The sequence below is a fragment of the Narcine bancroftii genome, chromosome 10 (assembly GCF_036971445.1).
Source record: "Narcine bancroftii isolate sNarBan1 chromosome 10, sNarBan1.hap1, whole genome shotgun sequence".
NCBI lineage: Eukaryota > Metazoa > Chordata > Chondrichthyes > Torpediniformes > Narcinidae > Narcine > Narcine bancroftii.
In genome coordinates this window covers 22,523,051-22,540,591 of record NC_091478.1, presented here as the reverse complement: position 1 = coordinate 22,540,591, position 17,541 = coordinate 22,523,051, and the positions used below count along the sequence as shown (strand labels likewise).

General features: G+C 43.4%; 2 protein-coding genes across 9 annotated transcripts in view; one reads left to right on the top strand and one right to left on the bottom strand.

The window, feature by feature from the left end:
• The window catches only part of mfsd13a (major facilitator superfamily domain containing 13A), a 92,262-nt gene extending 89,807 nt beyond the window's left edge, over positions 1 to 2,455 (bottom strand). For all 3 annotated transcript variants that reach the window (XM_069900135.1, XM_069900143.1, XM_069900139.1), the window contains exon 1: positions 2,210 to 2,455. The gene's annotated coding sequence lies outside the window, so the exon portion shown is untranslated. The remainder of the gene's footprint in view (positions 1 to 2,209) is intronic.
• slf2 (SMC5-SMC6 complex localization factor 2) overlaps positions 1,934 to 17,541 on the top strand; it is a 102,671-nt gene continuing 87,063 nt past the window's right edge. For 5 of the 6 annotated variants that reach the window (XM_069900105.1, XM_069900106.1, XM_069900104.1 and 2 more), the window contains exon 1: positions 1,934 to 2,147. In XM_069900105.1, coding sequence (XP_069756206.1) covers positions 2,113 to 2,147 — 35 coding nt within the window. In that variant the 5' untranslated portion in view covers positions 1,934 to 2,112. Of the gene's footprint in view, positions 2,148 to 2,364; positions 3,415 to 17,541 lie in introns of those variants that run through there. The other variant, XM_069900108.1, reaches the window with a different exon arrangement.

The window sequence follows — 17,541 nt, the reverse complement described above, 5'->3', positions numbered from 1 at the left end:
GCTTAAAGTAGAAAGAACTGGATATGTGTATAGCCTCCAGTTCCATGTGACCGACTGGTTTAGGAAAGGGCCGGATCGAGTCTTTATATGGGCCAGTGATTGACAGTTGGCAAGGTGGGGCCAGCCTCCCAAAATTACCTACCTGCAGGTACAATATTTTCCCCCTGCAGTAGGCCAGAAGGGGTGTTATATTTGAGCCTGGATAAGCACTTGTTACTGCAGCAATCAGTAAAACGGAACACAGTTCTTCCTTTGGGTTGTTCCTCTTAAAAGTTGATGTTTTATCTTCCCCCTTTTTAAGAAGCCAGCAGTTTTGTGGAAAGTAATATGTGTGTTGCTTTGTGACATAAGTCATCCCTTCCCAACATGGTTCTAAACACTACCATTATTTAATTTCAGTCACAGCTTTAGCTTCAATCGCATTTGAATGTGCTCCAAATCCTCCTACTTCATTTATGCATTCATTAACTGCAGTAGTTAGAGCTTTATTCCTCCCGGTGTAATTTGGCTCCAGTTTTCCATGATCTTTGTGCCAGTTTTACTTTTGACTCCGTAAATAGATTAGCACTATATCACAACTTCACAGATGGAGCCATCTTGGGACGAGTTAGAAAAAAATTATCTCTGCAAATCTTCACCAATTTGTTGGAGCTCTTGGCTGTCAGGGGCTTATCAAAGTGTCCAAGGAGCATTCAAGATGTCTTTGAGAACCTCGAGACTCTTCATCAGGAGCACATGGAGGTCTGTGAAAAGGGCAGGAACTCAGCAACTCACACACTGCTCAACAACTTCCCTACTCCATTGTGGTAGAGACTACAGATCAATTTAGAACTGGAGTGGAAAATCATTCTCAACCCTGAAGAAGTAAAACACAAAAGTCTGCAGAAACCATGGTTGAAGTGAAAACAGTGCTGGAGAAACTCAGCAGGTCAAACATGTGTACTTTGCATAGCAAAGATAAATAAACATAACCATCGTTGCAGGCGTCCTTCATCCCTGTCTACATTTTGCTCATATCTTGATGAAAAGCTCAACTTTAAACATGGGTTATTTATTTTTTAAAAATCATACCTTGATGTAGGGCTCAAGCCTGAAATGTTGGTTATATATCTTTATCTCTGCTTTATAAAGTACACTGTTTGACCTGCTGAGTACTTCCAGCATATTGTTTTTACTTTAACCCTGAAGAGTTGCTTCAGGGAAAAATATAATCCGAATACATTCTTCTCAAGAAAATGGGATGCACGAGTAAATATCTAAAGTTGTTAAATGCAAAATCGAGTATACAAAGCTCTGTGATGGATAGACCTTTTTATTTCATTCATTTATAAGGGAGACATTCAAAAGACTCTGAGACAAGTGTTAAGACAAATAGAGTTAAGGATGTGAGGTAGGGAAACATTAGATTGTTGTGGAGTGGGTCGATTTAGCGCACATTTTGGCGAGTTATCCCAACAACCCAACAGATGATGCCACATTCAAGAAAGGTACCGAATACAGTGCTACTGAGAAAAGTGCAATTAAACAGAACAAGCTCCTCAGTGAGATGCTTTAATCAATTCTAAAGTAGGAAAGCACCCGTTCCAGCGGGAAACAAACACCTTAGTTGGTCAAGAGGCAGATTGAAAGAACTCGTGGAAAACTTGTCTAAAGAGTTAACTCCAATAGAGAGCGATAATTGGAAGTGAAATAATGAAAAACCCACTCATTCAGTGTAAAAGTGTAACCTTTTTTAAAACAATAAAAATAACTCTGGCGTTCATAAATTTCGGGCTTTCTTTGTATTTCTGCTGGTTCATGGACCGTCGAGAAGCTGAATCAAGCACCACCCGGTGCATCGTGGAGCCTGTAGTTCTCCTCGAGGCCGCGCAGGTTCCGCGGGCAGCCTCTTCCGCGGGGAGACTGCATTTCCCATGTGCCCCCGCGCCCGGCCGGCCCGCCTGACGCGCCCGCCAGGACGTGGTTTGGGGGGAGAGGCCCGCGGTTGAGTCCGATGATGGGAACGGAGAGCGGGAACTGAGGTTTCCCAGGGAAAGCAGGAAGAACAAGTATAGGGGTGCAAGGTCGGGGAAGGGTGAAAGATGTGATGGCTGACGGCCCGTGGACGAAACCATGAAGAAGCGAAAGCCGCTGGTTCCCGGCAAAGGGTAAGCGACTGGTCCCAGGCCCGCCCCAGACTGCTCTCCATGGCTGCAATCGGTGTACTGACCTATTGGCCTTGAGCTGGGGGAAGAAGGTGCTGGTCCTCCTCCCGGTTGTTCTGCTGGCCGCAGCCCCGTCATTGCCTGTTTTTATCTCTTCGCTCGTATCCTTGACGTCCAGGCCTGTGTTCCCTCCCCCCGCCTCCTTGACGACGGGAGCGCGGGCCTCACGCATCACCCCCCGCCTCCTTGACGACGGGAGCGCGGGCCTCACGCATCACCCCCGCCTCCTTGACGACGGGAGCGCGGGCCTCACGCATCACCCCCCCACCTTGACGACGGGAGCGCGGGCCTCACGCATCACCCCCCCCACCTTGACGACGGGAGCGCGGGCCTCACGCATCACCCCCCCACCTTGACGACAGGAGCGCGGGCCTCACGCATCACCCCCCCACTCCTGTACCTCGTCCCCACACTATCCCCTCTAAGAAGGGGCTTTTGGCTCTCCTTCCTCCACCCATCTTGATTGATTAAGTGACTTTCTCTTCCTCTTCCCCCCCCGACCCCCACTCTCTTCGACGATAGGGCTCCCGTGCACCCCCCCCCCCCCTTCGCCCTCTCCTGGCAGCAGCGTGTGAACGTTGCCTCCCTCCCTCCGTCAGCCTCTTCCATGCCGTGTCCCCCTGGGCACCCCTGCCGTGTCCCCCTGGGCACCCCTGCCGTGTCCCCCTGGGCACCCCATTGAAACCTGCCACACAAAAGCAACTCCATTCACCCTCTGAACTTTCGAGCACTGATGACACGAATTCAAGTGTAATTTCATTCTCCTCGCATCCCTTGACACACCAGTTGCCCTTGCCTACCCTTTTTCACACACTGTTTCGCTATTTTTCCAACTCCAACGTTGTCTGCTTTGACTCCTTATCATCTGTGATATTTTGGCCCCCGAACAATTTTTTTTTACTGCCCTTTTTTCTGCTCAAGATGTTTATTTGCTTCACACCCAGGCTTGTGTTTACTGCAACCACCACCTGGTTCACGCGACATTTCCAGTCATTGTTATCTGTTTCCTATTAATTTACACATCATCTTGGTTTATATTGAGTCTGCTCTCCCAAGCAAACTGTGAAAGAGCACAAGTTAATGCGGTTTTGCCACAACACTGGTTCTGATTGGCTGACAGTGGATCAAACCCCGATCGCTGAACTGAGGTCTAAAACTTGTGACTCACTCAATTGGAACACTGTCAGGAAGGAACGTTGAAGGAATTAAGGTTTATTTTTAAAAAAATTATATAACCATATTTTCCTCCATTTTATTAATAATACTGTATTTTGTAAATAATTTATTTGAATTGTTTTTAATGTGCTAAAGGGCATTGTTTTGGACCAACCGTAATCTTGCAAAACCTTGCAGAGCTGATTTTATTTTTGTGAGGCTTATTTCTGTCTAATTTTTGTTAACATTTTTTCCAAATTGCTCAGCAAGGAAGGGACACAGTGAGTGACTGTAGACCATACAAAGCTGTTGAATACTTTTGAGATAAAAGTTTATGGAATTGGAACATTTTGTAAACTGGAATATGAGAGTGTGAGAATCTAGTATTGATTTGGATTGAGTCTGTTGCTTTCTTTTCTTTGGCTTGGCTTCGCGGACGAAGATTTATGGAGGTGGTAAAAGTCCACGTCAGCTGCAGGCTCGTTTGTGGCTGACAAGTCCGATGCGGGACAGGCAGACACGGTTGCAGCGGCTGCAGGGGAAAAATGGTTGGTTGGGGTTGGGTGTTGGGTTTTTCTTCCTTTGCCTTTTGTCAGTGAGGTGGGCTCTGCGGTCTTCTTCAAAGGAGGTTGCTGCCCGCCGAACTGTGAGGCGCCAAGATGCACGGTTTGAGGCGATATCAGCCCACTGGCGGTGGTCAATGGGGCAGGCACCAAGAGATTTCTTTAGGCAGTCCTTGTACCTTTTCTTTGGTGCACCTCTGTCACGGTGGCCAGTGGAGTCTGTGTTGAGTCTGTTGCTTTAATGCTAAGGTAAAGACAGCCGTACACTTGCATATTGTTAGCTACTAGTTTCCTGTGAATACTGTAGTCTGATATTTTACATTTGTAAAGGGATTAATATCTGTAGGAAGAATCCAATACACTGAAGCACTGTAATAGAGCAAAGCAGATGTGAAAATCATGAAGTGATTGTGGTGTTACGGGTTATATGTTGTATATAAACCTGTTTTTAAGAGTTAGATTGTGGGGATTTAGTGTAGGTCACTTCACAAACCAATACTTGGACTTCACATATCGTTTAAAATGCAAGAGCTTTGCTGAAGCCAGACATTCAAGCTTTGTGACTTTGCAGAGACAATGGAACTGCTTTCAGGTGCAAATGGAAAAGTCAGGGCTCAAGTGCTGATGAAAGATTTGTTTAAAGCAGAGAGAGAGGTCTGTTCTGCAGTAGCTTTTTGAGATTTCTTCTTTGGCTTGGCTTCGCGGACTAAGATTTATGGAGGGGGTAAATGTCCACGTCAGCTGCTGTTGACTACAACAAGGCAAACTGACAGGCTTGTTGAAAACCCAATTTTGAAGACGGGTTGTGAGTTCTGAGTTCAGCCTGTTGGAAACCCTTGTAGTCCTTGCAAGAGGAAATGGCTGGCTAGAGGATTTCTCCTGAAAAAAGGGAAACAAGAGAAATTCAGTGGTGACCTGGAAGAAGAGGTCATAATTTGGAAAACCCATAATGGGGAAAGTTTCTTCGGCAAGACACTGAAGTGACTGATTGGGGGAAATCAGTTTGTGTTTGTCCAACGAGCAACAAATATCTCTCTGAAACCAACAAGAACCTTCCTGAATGGTAACCATTTAACTTTAAGCACCAGAGCTTGGTAAAGAATCATGTATGTTAAATTTTGAGCACAGTATAAGAATTGCCTGATACTGGTGAACTTGGAGAAGTGAATGATTGGACTATGAAAGCAAAGGACTTTACTGAACATATACACATTACATGTGCGCTTAGAATTACAAGGGGGGGGGGTTAAGTTAAAGTTTGATCCTATTTTTATGTTTAAAGAAAATTAAAAGCAACTTTTGTTTAAGTAACCATTTGTCTTGGTGAATTTCTATTGCTGCTGTGTTTTGGGATCCTCTGAGCTCGGAATAGTGGTTTCTCAGTTTCCCAAATTGTATTTTTCCCTTCCCAGTGCAAAATATATGTTGAAGCTGATATGTAATTAACTCTTTATAGTTGGCATACCTAAAAATACTCTTTATATCTCTTTAAAGATAAAAATAGACAATTAATTAACAAAATAAAATTCAGTATAATACATTGCAAACTTATAAAACTGAGAAAGCAATTGTAAAACAACAGATATTATGAATTAAACATTTTTATTTGAAACTATTTAGTTCGGATTCTTTAAAAGACAGTTATTTATCACAGATAATGTTGCCTAGTCTGTTTGGAAGAGCAGTTTGAGCTGAATCTTCCTTTTTATAGAGGTAGAGGTGAGAGAAGCCATGAGTTAATTACAGAATGATACATCTCCAGGAGAAGATGGATTTTTGCTTGTATAAAGAATTTAAAGATTTATTAAGTATTAGATCAGGCTATGGAAACCCATACTCTCCCAGAATAATTTTCGACGGCAATAATTACAGTGATTCCTGAAAAGGATAGAGATCCCTTAAAACCCTCATCTTGTAGACCTATTTCATTATTAAATGCAAATTTCAACATTGTTGTGAAAATTTTGGCAAATAGATTGACTAAATTGCTTCCTAAATTAATAAATATGGATCAAACAGGTTTTTTTTTAAGTAAAGAAATGTATTTAGATTATTATAATTCATTTAGTGCAAAAAAAGCTGATTTGAATGTCGCAGTGGCTTTAAATGCAGAAAAAGTGTTTCATAGATTGGAATGGGATTATTTTTGTTTAAGGTGTTGGAAAAATTTAGATTTGGATTGAATATCGTAAATTGGAATTGGGGCACTGCATAATAATTCTAAAGCTAAAGTAGTGACTAATGGACAAATATCAATTAGCTAGATAAATGGCCTTATCTTCTGCGTTGTTTATTTTAGCTATAGATCTTCTTTCTCAAGTAATATGGGGTGATTTGGAAATTAAAGGGTTTAGGATAGGTCACTAAGAACATAAAATTAGTTTACTTGCAGATTATGTTTTAATATATTTGACTGAACCGGAGACATATTTATAAAAATTATGATCAATTGGAAGAATATGGGAAAGTTTTGGGTTATAAAATAAATGGGGTAAAAGTGAAATTGTATCATTAACGACAGCTGATTATACTCAATGTCAAAGGGATAATCAGTTTAAATGGCCAAAACAGGGTATTAAATATTTAGGTATTCATAAGGATAATAATTTGAAAAAAATTTGTACAAAATGAATTATTTACCATTACTTAAAAAGATTGAGGAAGATTTTTTTTAAAATGGATTAATTCACCTATAACTTTGGTGGGAAGGGTTAACTATATTAAGATGAATATATTGCAAAGAATACAATATCTTTTCCAAACATTATCTATTTTAATACCTCAACTTTTTTTAAGAATTGAATAAATATGTAAAGAAATTCCTCTGGAAAGGTAAAATATCAAGAGCTTCTTTAAAGAAGAAATGTGAATTGGGAAGCCTGCAGCTCCTAATTTTAAAAATTATTACCAAGCAGCTCAAATGAGATCTCTTGCTTCTTTATTTTTTTGAAAGGGAAATAATTGGCATGGGTTAAAATAGAATTCAATAAAATAGGAGAGAGAAAATCAGAAGATAGATACTGAAATTAATGGTTGGTGATACACCATTATTGAAACATGAATAATGTATGAAATAAAATAAATGTATATCACCTAAAATGCCTTTGATTCAAAATTCTCATATTTTTCAAAGAAATATCAATGCTCATGACAGTCCTCTATGCACCTGACACCATTACAATGCCAGGTGTCCACGATCTTGTTACGCACTGTCAACGGTATTTGGAATCTGGGATGTTTTTTGGAGCAAAAATTTGATTCCGAAATATTGGTTGATCTTATTCCAGTTAGCAATTATTTATTTCAGTTTGGGGCTGCTCATTCCAGACAACAATTTAGTGTCCCACTTATAAATGAAGTCCTCAGCTAACTTCTCACTACCACGTGCAGGCCAAATTTGTGCCCAGGATGGGACCCCCCCCCCCCACCCAAGAGAGGGGTGATATATCTCGACTTGGCTGCCTAATAGTATTTCTTAAAGTCCAGTATTCATAATCCGCCTGACTATAATCCCAGGTCAATTTTTTGAAAGAGACCCTGACCACCTTTCCGTTCCACAGAAATGTCCTTATTCGTGAAAGCAAAATTTGGAAGAATCTGGGGCAACACCACGGGCAATGTTGGGAAGAGGTACTGAAGCCTCGGCAACACGTTCATTTTACTGCGGTTGATCCTGAATTCTTCCCAGCAAGGAGGTGTAATTTAATTTATATAAATTATTCAAGATATTGTCTATTCTGACTCCTAGGTATTTGATCCCATTTTGTTGCCACTTTAAATGGCTGTTTTCTTGACATTGACTATAATCCCCCTTGGTAAGTGGCATGATTTTGCTCTTATCCCAATTGACTTGTGCCCGGAGATCTCCCCATAGTCCTCCAGAGTAGAGTGCAGCTTGGATAATGAGTTTGCTGGGTCTGACAGATATATTAGTATGTCATTGACTAATAAATTGATTTTATGTTCTTTCTGGCCTGCTCTAAAACCTTTGATGTCTGGATCCTGGCAAATGGCGTCAGCCAGCGGTTCTGTGGCCAATATGAATAGAGCTGTAGATAGTGGTTACCCTTGTCTATTTGATCTTGATAGTGGGAAGACTTATAAAAATTGGCCCAAGCTCCAATTTTTCCAGCACTTTGAATAAAAAGTCCCACTCCAATCTATCAAATGCTTATCTGCATCCAGCCCAAATCAATCCACTGAGCCCAATTTTTGGAAGTTCTTTTCCTGGTGAGCAATTTTTTTGTTCTAATCTGTCCACTTGTATTCTTTCTTTGCTGTTTTAGTGTATCCAATTATTTAACCCCTCAAATATGCTTTGAGGGTGTCCAATGAAAGGAATTTATCTGGAATAGAGGTACAGTTGGACTCACAGAACATGTTTATCTGCACTCTTATAAAACAAAACTTGGCTTCTTTAGCAGCAATGCATTGAGATGCCATCAGTATGCTGTATCCTGCTTATCTGGCATTTTCATTGTTAATATCATGGGTGAATGGTCTGAGAGAAGTCTTGCTGTGTACTCCGCCTCCATGATCCTACCATCGACATGGGCTGAAGCCAGGAAAAAAACCTATTCTAGAGTAGGAGTCATATTGCCTTGTCGTCCCTCTCCCTCGGATGTTTGTCTCCATATATCTATCAAATTCAGTTCCTTCATACTGCCAATAGCCGCCTTTGTTTTAGTTATTTTCTTTGTTTACTTATCTAGGACAGGATCCAGACAAAAATTAAAATCTTCCCCAACCAAGATATTCTCTTTTTCCTTTGTCAATCTCAGGAAAATATCCTGCATGAACTTTTCGTCATCGAAGTTGGGAACATGCACGTTTACTAAGGTCCATGGTTCTGAATATATCTGACAGTGCAGCAATATAAATTTTCCTGTTTTATCTGTAGTCAGACTCTGCACTTCAAATGGAGCACTCTTCCCTATCAGAATTGCCTCCCCCTTGCCTTTGAGCTAAATGGTGAGGCTATTACCTGGCCCATCTATCCTCTTTTTAAATTTTGGTGTTCTCACTCTGTTAAGTGAGTTTCTTGGAGAAAGGCCAGATTTGCTCCCATTTTAAAAATGTGTGCCAAGAACTCTTATCCTCTTCACCCTCCCGTTCAAGCCATTAACATTGAAACTAATGTTCTTTATGCTCTTAGCCATTGTCCCGGAGACTATCAGACCTGTTTCTTCTGAACCTCCACCACCCTTATCCATCTTTTATCCAACCTGTTTACCTTCAGCCATCTGCTTCAGCCCGCTAGCCAGCAACAAACCCTGGAAAGATGAGACAAGAACAAAAACAACAAGCCCCAAAGAAGAGGAAAAAAAATTATATTAAGACAGCTAATCAACCCCATGTAGATCACCCATTCATATCCTTGTTCCATCCATTGTCCCCCTCTTCCTCTTTTGGTGACTATTTTACCCCGCTTTGTCACCATCCCCCTCCATATAATAGGTTGTGTGTCTTGCACCTATCTACTTCTCCACCCACCTCCCCCAAGCACCCCAGACCATTCTTGTCACATTCTTTCCCTATTATTTTTGTGCTCATACAGTGAACTCTTAATTCTTATTAGTCCACTATCATTATTTACAATACATTCTCACTTTCTATGAAACATTGACTGCTTCTTTTAAACTCTTATTTATTGTTAACCCAAAACACTGTAATAATTTCCATTCCAATATTATTAGTTATTACAAACTGGAAGCTCCCTGACAAACTGTGAGGCTTTCTTTGTTTATTCTCACTTTCTATGAAACATTGACTGCTTCTTTTAAACTCTTAATTATTGTTAACCCAAAACACTGTAATAATTTCCATTCCAATATTATTAGTTATTACAAACTGGAAGCTCCCTGACAAACTGTGAGGCTTTCTTTGCTTCGGAGAAGAATTTTCTCTCTCTTTTCCCCCGACCCCAGCACTGATATCTTCAAAGTGGCTGGGTATCTAATTGTACTCTCGTATCCCTTCTGCTTTGCTACCCTCTTTAATGGCTCAGCTCTTTCCTTTGGCACAGCAGTATCCCACATGTCTGGATAGAAAAACACTTTGTTGCCATCCAGTTCAAGTGTCCATCCCCACCTTTTGCTTTTGCCCCAGTGACCACAGCATACAAAAGCAACAGCTTCACCAGCACTGAGCAAGGCCTCTGACCAGGGACCTGGCATGAGAAGGACCAATGGGCCCATTCTATTTCCATTGCCTCCCCAGGGTCTCCATCAACCAGTGCTGGGAAAAGACCACAGGGTTTCTCCCCCTTTTCCGCAATTTTATTATGTTTCATCTATTATAATTTTCTAGGGCATCAATTTTCTGCCAGAGGTGCGACTAGTTTCCACGCCCCCCCCCCCCCCCGCCACGTTGTCACCTCTTTCTCCAGGTTTACTGTTCTATCCTCATTTTCTCCTGTTCACTCCTGTATCTCAGCTCCTCTTCCTTTTAAAACCTTTAAAACATTTTCACATCTATGCAGCTTCATGTTCAACTGTCCTTTTTTTTGTTGCTTAAGTCCAAAGTTGATCGTTTTTCCATTTTCTCCATCCCCTCCAAGATAACCTACAAGTTTCCTCTCCTTTTCCTGCCACCACCATCTTGGCCGCCTTGTGTTGTCTGACATCTTCCCTCTTGCTGCTGCTACTGGCCACCATGTCACGCCACCATCACTGGATGGACCTGTCGTGGCATCAGTTGCCTCTGCAGAATCAAGATCTCTTGCACCTCTCCTCCCATGTCTGCCAGCTGTCGTGCTCCTTCCCTCATCACTAGATGAGTCAGTTGTAGCCTCTGCCATTGCGGGTCTAAGGTCTCCTGTGAACCCCCCCTGCCCCCCTTGTCTATCGCTGTCACGCTTCACAGTCGGGTGCCTAGTGCTCACTGTTCGGGGGGGGACTGTTTCCTCCATCTCTTGACGTGCTCACGCCTTCTGTCGTGGGTCCGAGATCTCCCGCACACCCCCTCCTCGTGCTCTTACTATCCTTTGGGCTCTGGGCTCAAGTGCCCCTGGGATTCTGGTTGCCTTGAAAGTTGGTCCCTTCCCTGAGCCCCCTGTCTCCCAACAACCATTTCCCTGGCCATTTCCTGGGTACTCCCCTCAGGTTGCATCACCGCCAACATATCCTTTGCATCTGGTATTTTCAACTGTAACACTTTCTGACATTATATTTGATTTGGCACTTCTCTGCCCATTCTAATCTATTTAAATCCTTCTGCAGCCTCCCTGTTTATCTTTACTACCTGCTCCTCCACTGACCATATCATCTGCAAATTTGGCCACAAAGCCATTCATTCCATAATCTAAATTAACATACAAGACAAAAAAGTGGCCTAACACTGTGGAACACCGGTAGCAACTGGTAGCCAACCAGAATGTGATCCCTGTATTCCTACTCTGCTTGCTGACAATCAGCCAATTCTCTACCCATGCTAGTATGGATCTTATACCATGGGCTCTAATCTTTTGGTAGCCTCATGTGAGACATTTGGTCAAAGGCCTTCTGAAAATCCAAATACACAGATGCCTAAATAAATTCCTTCTGTGTGTGCGAGAAATTAACCTTTTAATACTGGAATTTGTGGTTGCCTATATTAATTTAATTCTTTAGTACACCTTGTCTTTTAGAGTTTGAATGTGAATGGTGTCTTAATTAGTCTTAATGAATGTCTCAGTAAGCAGTTGTTTCTGATTTTGCAAACATGTGCACATTTTGAATTTTCAGTCACTGGGTATAAATCAGGAGCAGGAACATTGGTGATTAATTGCATTCTTTCCCCTTTTATGAACACCCCCCCCCCCCCCTTTCTACCTCCCAGTTTATAGATTTGTATGCCAAGACAACTTGTTTGTCTGAACAGTTATTTCCATTCCCTGTTTTCATATCACAGATAGATACTCAAATTCAGGAAGCATTTTAGTCTATAGACAAATCATGTTGATATACATTGGTGAAGGGCTCAAGCCTGAAATGTTGGTGATTTACCTTTATCATTGCTAACATAAAGGCTCTGTTTGACCTGCTGAGTTTCTCCAGCAGTTGTGTTTTTTTTTGTTATTTTAACTGCTTTGTTGCATTTTAAAAATTTATTGAGGTAAATGTTCATTTACATTTTACAAAGAGTAATCTTTAACATTCAACATTTAATGTATTTTAATCAAATTTGCAGTAGAAATTTGATCTGTTTTATCTGTAGATCAAGTTGAATAACACTACTGGTAAGGTGAAAATCATTAAAAGATCTATTTTAGTCTTCTTTCTCTTGTTACCCTCCCCCAAACCTGTATACTTTGAACCCACCTGGCTTCCATTCGCACCAGATTAGCTGATGTGAATGATGCAAGTTTGTCATTCTAACTGTGGCAGCTCTTGTGAATGGCACATTTAAATGTTTATTTGGTTACCTATGAAAGAATTAAATTAGAGAGGTGGGTGTAGGTTAAGTGATTCACTGCCAAAATAGCAGGCAAGGTGACTGCTGCATTATCAGTGATATTTTGTTAATTGATAGTTGTGTCTTTGAAAAGTGATTTTTATATTTGACTCAGTGTAGTTTCTGTTCTATGTTACATTTGAAAGGCTATATCTCTCTTCCCCAAAGATGAACAGTCTGAACAATTGCAAGATTATTCTCAGACAACCGAAGTTCTTGGTTATCTCTACTCTGTGATTGTGGTTGTTTTCTGCCAGTGCTACATTCCTTTGGATGAGACATATAAGGCAATCGAACAACTGAAAAGTGGCAAAGCAGCAGGTATGGATGGAATCCCCCCAGAGGTCTGGAAGGCTGGCGGCAAAACTCTGCATGCCAAACTGCATGAGTTTTTCAAGCTTTGTTGGGACCAAGGAAAACTGCCTCAGGATCTTCGTGATGCCACTATCATCACCCTGTACAAAAACAAAGGCGAGAAATCAGACTGCTCAAACTACAGGGGAATCACGTTGCTCTCCATTGCAGGCAAAATCTTCGCTAGGATTCTACTAAATAGAATAATACCTAGTGTCGCCAAGAATATTCTCCCAGAATCACAGTGCGGCTTTCGCGCAAACAGAGGAACTACTGACATGGTCTTTGCCCTCAGACAGCTCCAAGAAAAGTGCAGAGAACAAAACAAAGGACTCTACATCACCTTTGTTGACCTCACCAAAGCCTTCGACACCGTGAGCAGGAAAGGGCTTTGGCAAATACTAGAGCGCATCGGATGCCCCCCAAAGTTCCTCAACATGATTATCCAACTGCACGAAAACCAACAAGGTCGGGTCAGATACAGCAATGAGCTCTCTGAACCCTTCTCCATTAACAATGGCGTGAAGCAAGGCTGTGTTCTCGCACCAACCCTCTTTTCAATCTTCTTCAGCATGATGCTGAACCAAGCCATGAAAGACCCCAACAATGAAGACGCTGTTTACATCCGGTACCGCACGGATGGCAGTCTCTTCAATCTGAGGCGCCTGCAAGCTCACACCAAGACACAAGAGCAACTTGTCCGTGAACTACTCTTTGCAGACGATGCCGCTTTAGTTGCCCATTCAGAGCCAGCTCTTCAGCGCTTGACGTCCTGTTTTGCGGAAACTGCCAAAATGTTTGGCCTGGAAGTCAACCTGAAGAAAACTGAGGTCCTCCATCAGCCAGCTCCCCACCATGACTACCAGCCCCCCCACATCTCCATCGGGCACACAAAACTCAAAACGGTCAACCAGTTTACCTATCTCGGCTGCACCATTTCATCAGATGCAAGGATCGACAATGAGATAGACAACAGACTCGCCAAGGCAAATAGCGCCTTTGGAAGACTACACAAAAGAGTCTGGAAAAACAACCAACTGAAAAACCTCACAAAGATAAGCGTATACAGAGCCGTTGTCATACCCACACTCCTGTTGGGCTCCGAATCATGGGTCCTCTACCGGCACCACCTACGGCTCCTAGAACGCTTCCACCAGCGTTGTCTCCGCTCCATCCTCAACATCCATTGGAGCGCTTTCATCCCTAACGTCGAAGTACTCGAGATGGCAGAGGTCGTCAGCATCGAGTCCACGCTGCTGAAGATCCAGCTGCGCTGGATGGGTCACGTCTCCAGAATGGAGGACCATCGCCTTCCCAAGATCGTGTTATATGGCGAGCTCTCCACTGGCCACCGTGACAGAGGTGCACCAAAGAAAAGGTACAAGGACTGCCTAAAGAAATCTCTTGGTGCCTGCCACATTGACCACTGCCAGTGGGCTGATAACGCCTCAAACCGTGCATCTTGGCGCCTCACAGTTTGGCGGGCAGCAACCTCCTTTGAAGAAGACCGCAGAGCCCACCTCACTGACAAAAGACAAAGGAGGAAAAACCCAACACCCAACCCCAACCAACCAATTTTCCCCTGCAACCGCTGCAACCGTGTCTGCCTGTCCCGCATCGGACTTGTCAGCCACAAACGAGCCTGCAGCTGACGTGGACTTTTACCCCCTCCATAAATCTTTGTCCGCGAAGCCAAGCCAAAGACAAGACATTCCTTTGTTAGAGTTGCTATGGTGTAGGTCCATGGAACCAGCAAGAGAAGGCCAATGTGAAGGAATATTAAAAGCATATTTGATCCAGACATTTCCTTTCATCTTGTATGAATGGGTGGTTCAGATGTATGTTATATTTAGTGATGGTAATATTTAGAAATCTGTTGTATTTTCACTGACATAGATATTTTCATGATGTCTGTACATGAGGAGTGTACATTGTAATGGAACTTTTGAAGTTTATTATTGAATTGAAAGAGTTTTTTTTTGTAGACTTACAAACATACAAACATAACGCCTCAAACCGTGCATCTTGGCGCCTCACAGTTTGGCGGGCAGCAGCCTCCTTTGAAGAAGACCGCAGAGCCCACCTCACTGACAAAAGGCAAAGGAGGAAAAACCCAACACCCAACCCCAACCAACCAATTTTCCCTTGCAACCGCTGCAATCGTGTCTGCCTGTCCCGCATCGGACTGGTCAGCCACAAACGAGCCTGCAGCTGACGTGGACTTTTTACCCCCTCCATAAATCTTCGTCCGCGAAGCCAAGCCAAAGAAAAAGACAAACATACAGCACAGTACAGGCCCTTGCTGCCCAAATATCTCAATTAACCTGCAACTCCCGTGCATTTTGAAGGGTGGGAGGAATATGGAGCACCCATGCAGACACAGATGCTTGCAGATGGCGCTAAAATAAAAACCAGGTCATTGGCTTTGTAATGGAGTTGAGCAAACCGCTGCACTAACTGTGCTGCCCCAGTGAAGCACAAGGTATTTTGTTGACTTTCTGGCAGTGCATGTTGCAAGCATTATATGTTCACTTTTCTGGATTGTTACTGTTGTTTGGACAAGGCTACATGGGAAGTGTGGGGAGATTGTGGGGAAAAGTAGAAGCATTGAATTTGAGGAATTCTGAGCTGTCTTGCATATTTTATGTGATCTGCCTATTCAGCATTTTGTTGAAAGATTTAATGTCAGGACCATTTGATATTCCACGATGCTGCTTTATTTGCTATTGTGCGTTCAAATGTAGCTTTCATTTTGCCTGGCCTTTTTGGAAGAAAAATCAAATTTAAAGTGCTCTGACACTGTAGCCGATTTCAGGTGCATCCTCTGCCTTGATGGCGGCTGCAGGATCCCAGCCTGAAGACTCGCCTTTCAGGTGGCAGCCCTAAAAGGCTGCTACAGCCCATCTGAAAGGGCCGGTTTTTCCAGAGGCATCTCGTAGCGCCTCCACATCTGAAGGAGGAGGAGCGACTGATGTTACCCATTATAAATATGCGGCATAGCAATGGCCGTCTTCCCTACCCATAATCCCCCCCACGCAGGTGTAACCCCTCTGTGTTTGGTTTATGGGTACGGAAGACTGCCATTACTATGTCACATTTTGAGCAGCAGAGAGTGGCTCCGGTGCAGGAGCGGCCGGCCGCCCTTCCCCACTGTCTGAAGTCCCCTTCCCTGCTGCCTGTCAGTCGCCCCCCTCCCTGCTGCCTGACAGCCCCCAGCCCCGCTGCCTGACAGACCCTGCCTTATTGGGCAGAGGCGGCCGGCATGGGCCATCAGGGCAGGGGCGGCGGGGAGGGGCTGTTGAGCGGCGGGGTGCTGTCAGGTCATGTGGCAGAGGGCTGTCAGGCAGCAGGGAGTTGGGTCTCTGGCTGATCGTGTCATCAGGCCGCCCCTTAGCATCTGCTTTCAGGCAATTGCATTTAGGTGCCTAGGGGGACTTCAGTGCTCCAGCTTCAACCCTCCCAGAGGAGGGTTCGAAAGTGCACATTGGAAGCGCCTCCTGCTCTTTCAGGTGGATACCCTGAGAGCCTCATATGGGTATTCTGGCCTCCTGAAAGAGCCTTGTCGGTAATCCAGCATCAGTTCACAAAGCAGGGATCATGTGATTATGTGAAGAGCCACAGGGAGGGGCGGCGGCTGTCGGGCAGCGGGGTGGGAGGAGCCGGTGGGGGCTGTCGGGGCGGCTGGTGCGGGCTGTCACAGCCGTCTGGCTTCTCCTGCACTGGGGCCGGTCTCTGCTGGTCAAAATGTGGCATAGTAATGTCAGTCTTCCCAACCCATAAACCCCATGCACCTGGAACTGTAGCAAGTAGCATTTTATATACAGTGATGAAACTATTTTTTGTAATTGGAAAATGGCATTGTGGAATTTTTAAAAATCCAAGTAAAATATTCTGAGATAATTCGGAATCTACAGGTTTATCGTTCCATTTTGAGCAATGTTGCTCTCCTCATGCTCGTATTAACCTGCTGAGACACAAATGCCATAAAGGAGTACCAGCCCAATCAAAGAGATTATTTGCATTTGGCAAGTTGTTTCAAAGCACACACAAAAAAGGAATTGTTCTTGGTTGGTTATGTCTATCCATGAAGAAAATGTGCAGCACGAAGCCTAATGGGCTTCAGGTCCAGATTTCAAATTGCAGATTTATTGTCATTGTACACACATGACATCACAAACAACCCTGAGATTCTTTTTACTGTGGGCGAGGCAGAATTACTGGTAACATGTAAACAAACTGTGCAGTACTGAGGGGGGAAAAAAAGCACATAAAGGGTCCCTAAATGAGTCCATGATTCATTTTGTTGTTGAGGAGTATGATGGTGGAGGGGTAGCAGCTGGTCCTGAACTTGCTGGTGTGAGTTTTGTGGCACCTATACCTCTTTCCTAATGGTTGTAATGAGAACAGTTTTTTTTCTGGTTGGTGTGGATCCTCGATGATTCTCTGACAGCAGTGTTCCCTGTAGCTGATCTCAATGGTAGGGAGGGTTTTGCTTGTGGGCTGTGTCCACTACCTTTTGCAGGGGTTTGTTCTCAGGGGTATTCATGTCCCCACACTAGACTGTGATTTAACAGGAAAGTTAGTAGGGGATCTGCAGCCTGCAGAAAGTTGCCATGGGTCACTGGCGACATTACTGCACGACCAAAATAATAACGTCAATCTGGTTTTTGTTTACAAAGAACCAAATCCACATTGACAAAGCAAAATCTTCTACTCTTTCAAATATGATGCTAAATTAATTCAGAGGATGCTCTGAGTTCAAGTCCAACTTAATTGTCACATCTGCCAAAGTGCAGTGAGAAGTTTATTTTGTGAGCAGTCCAGCTGAACAT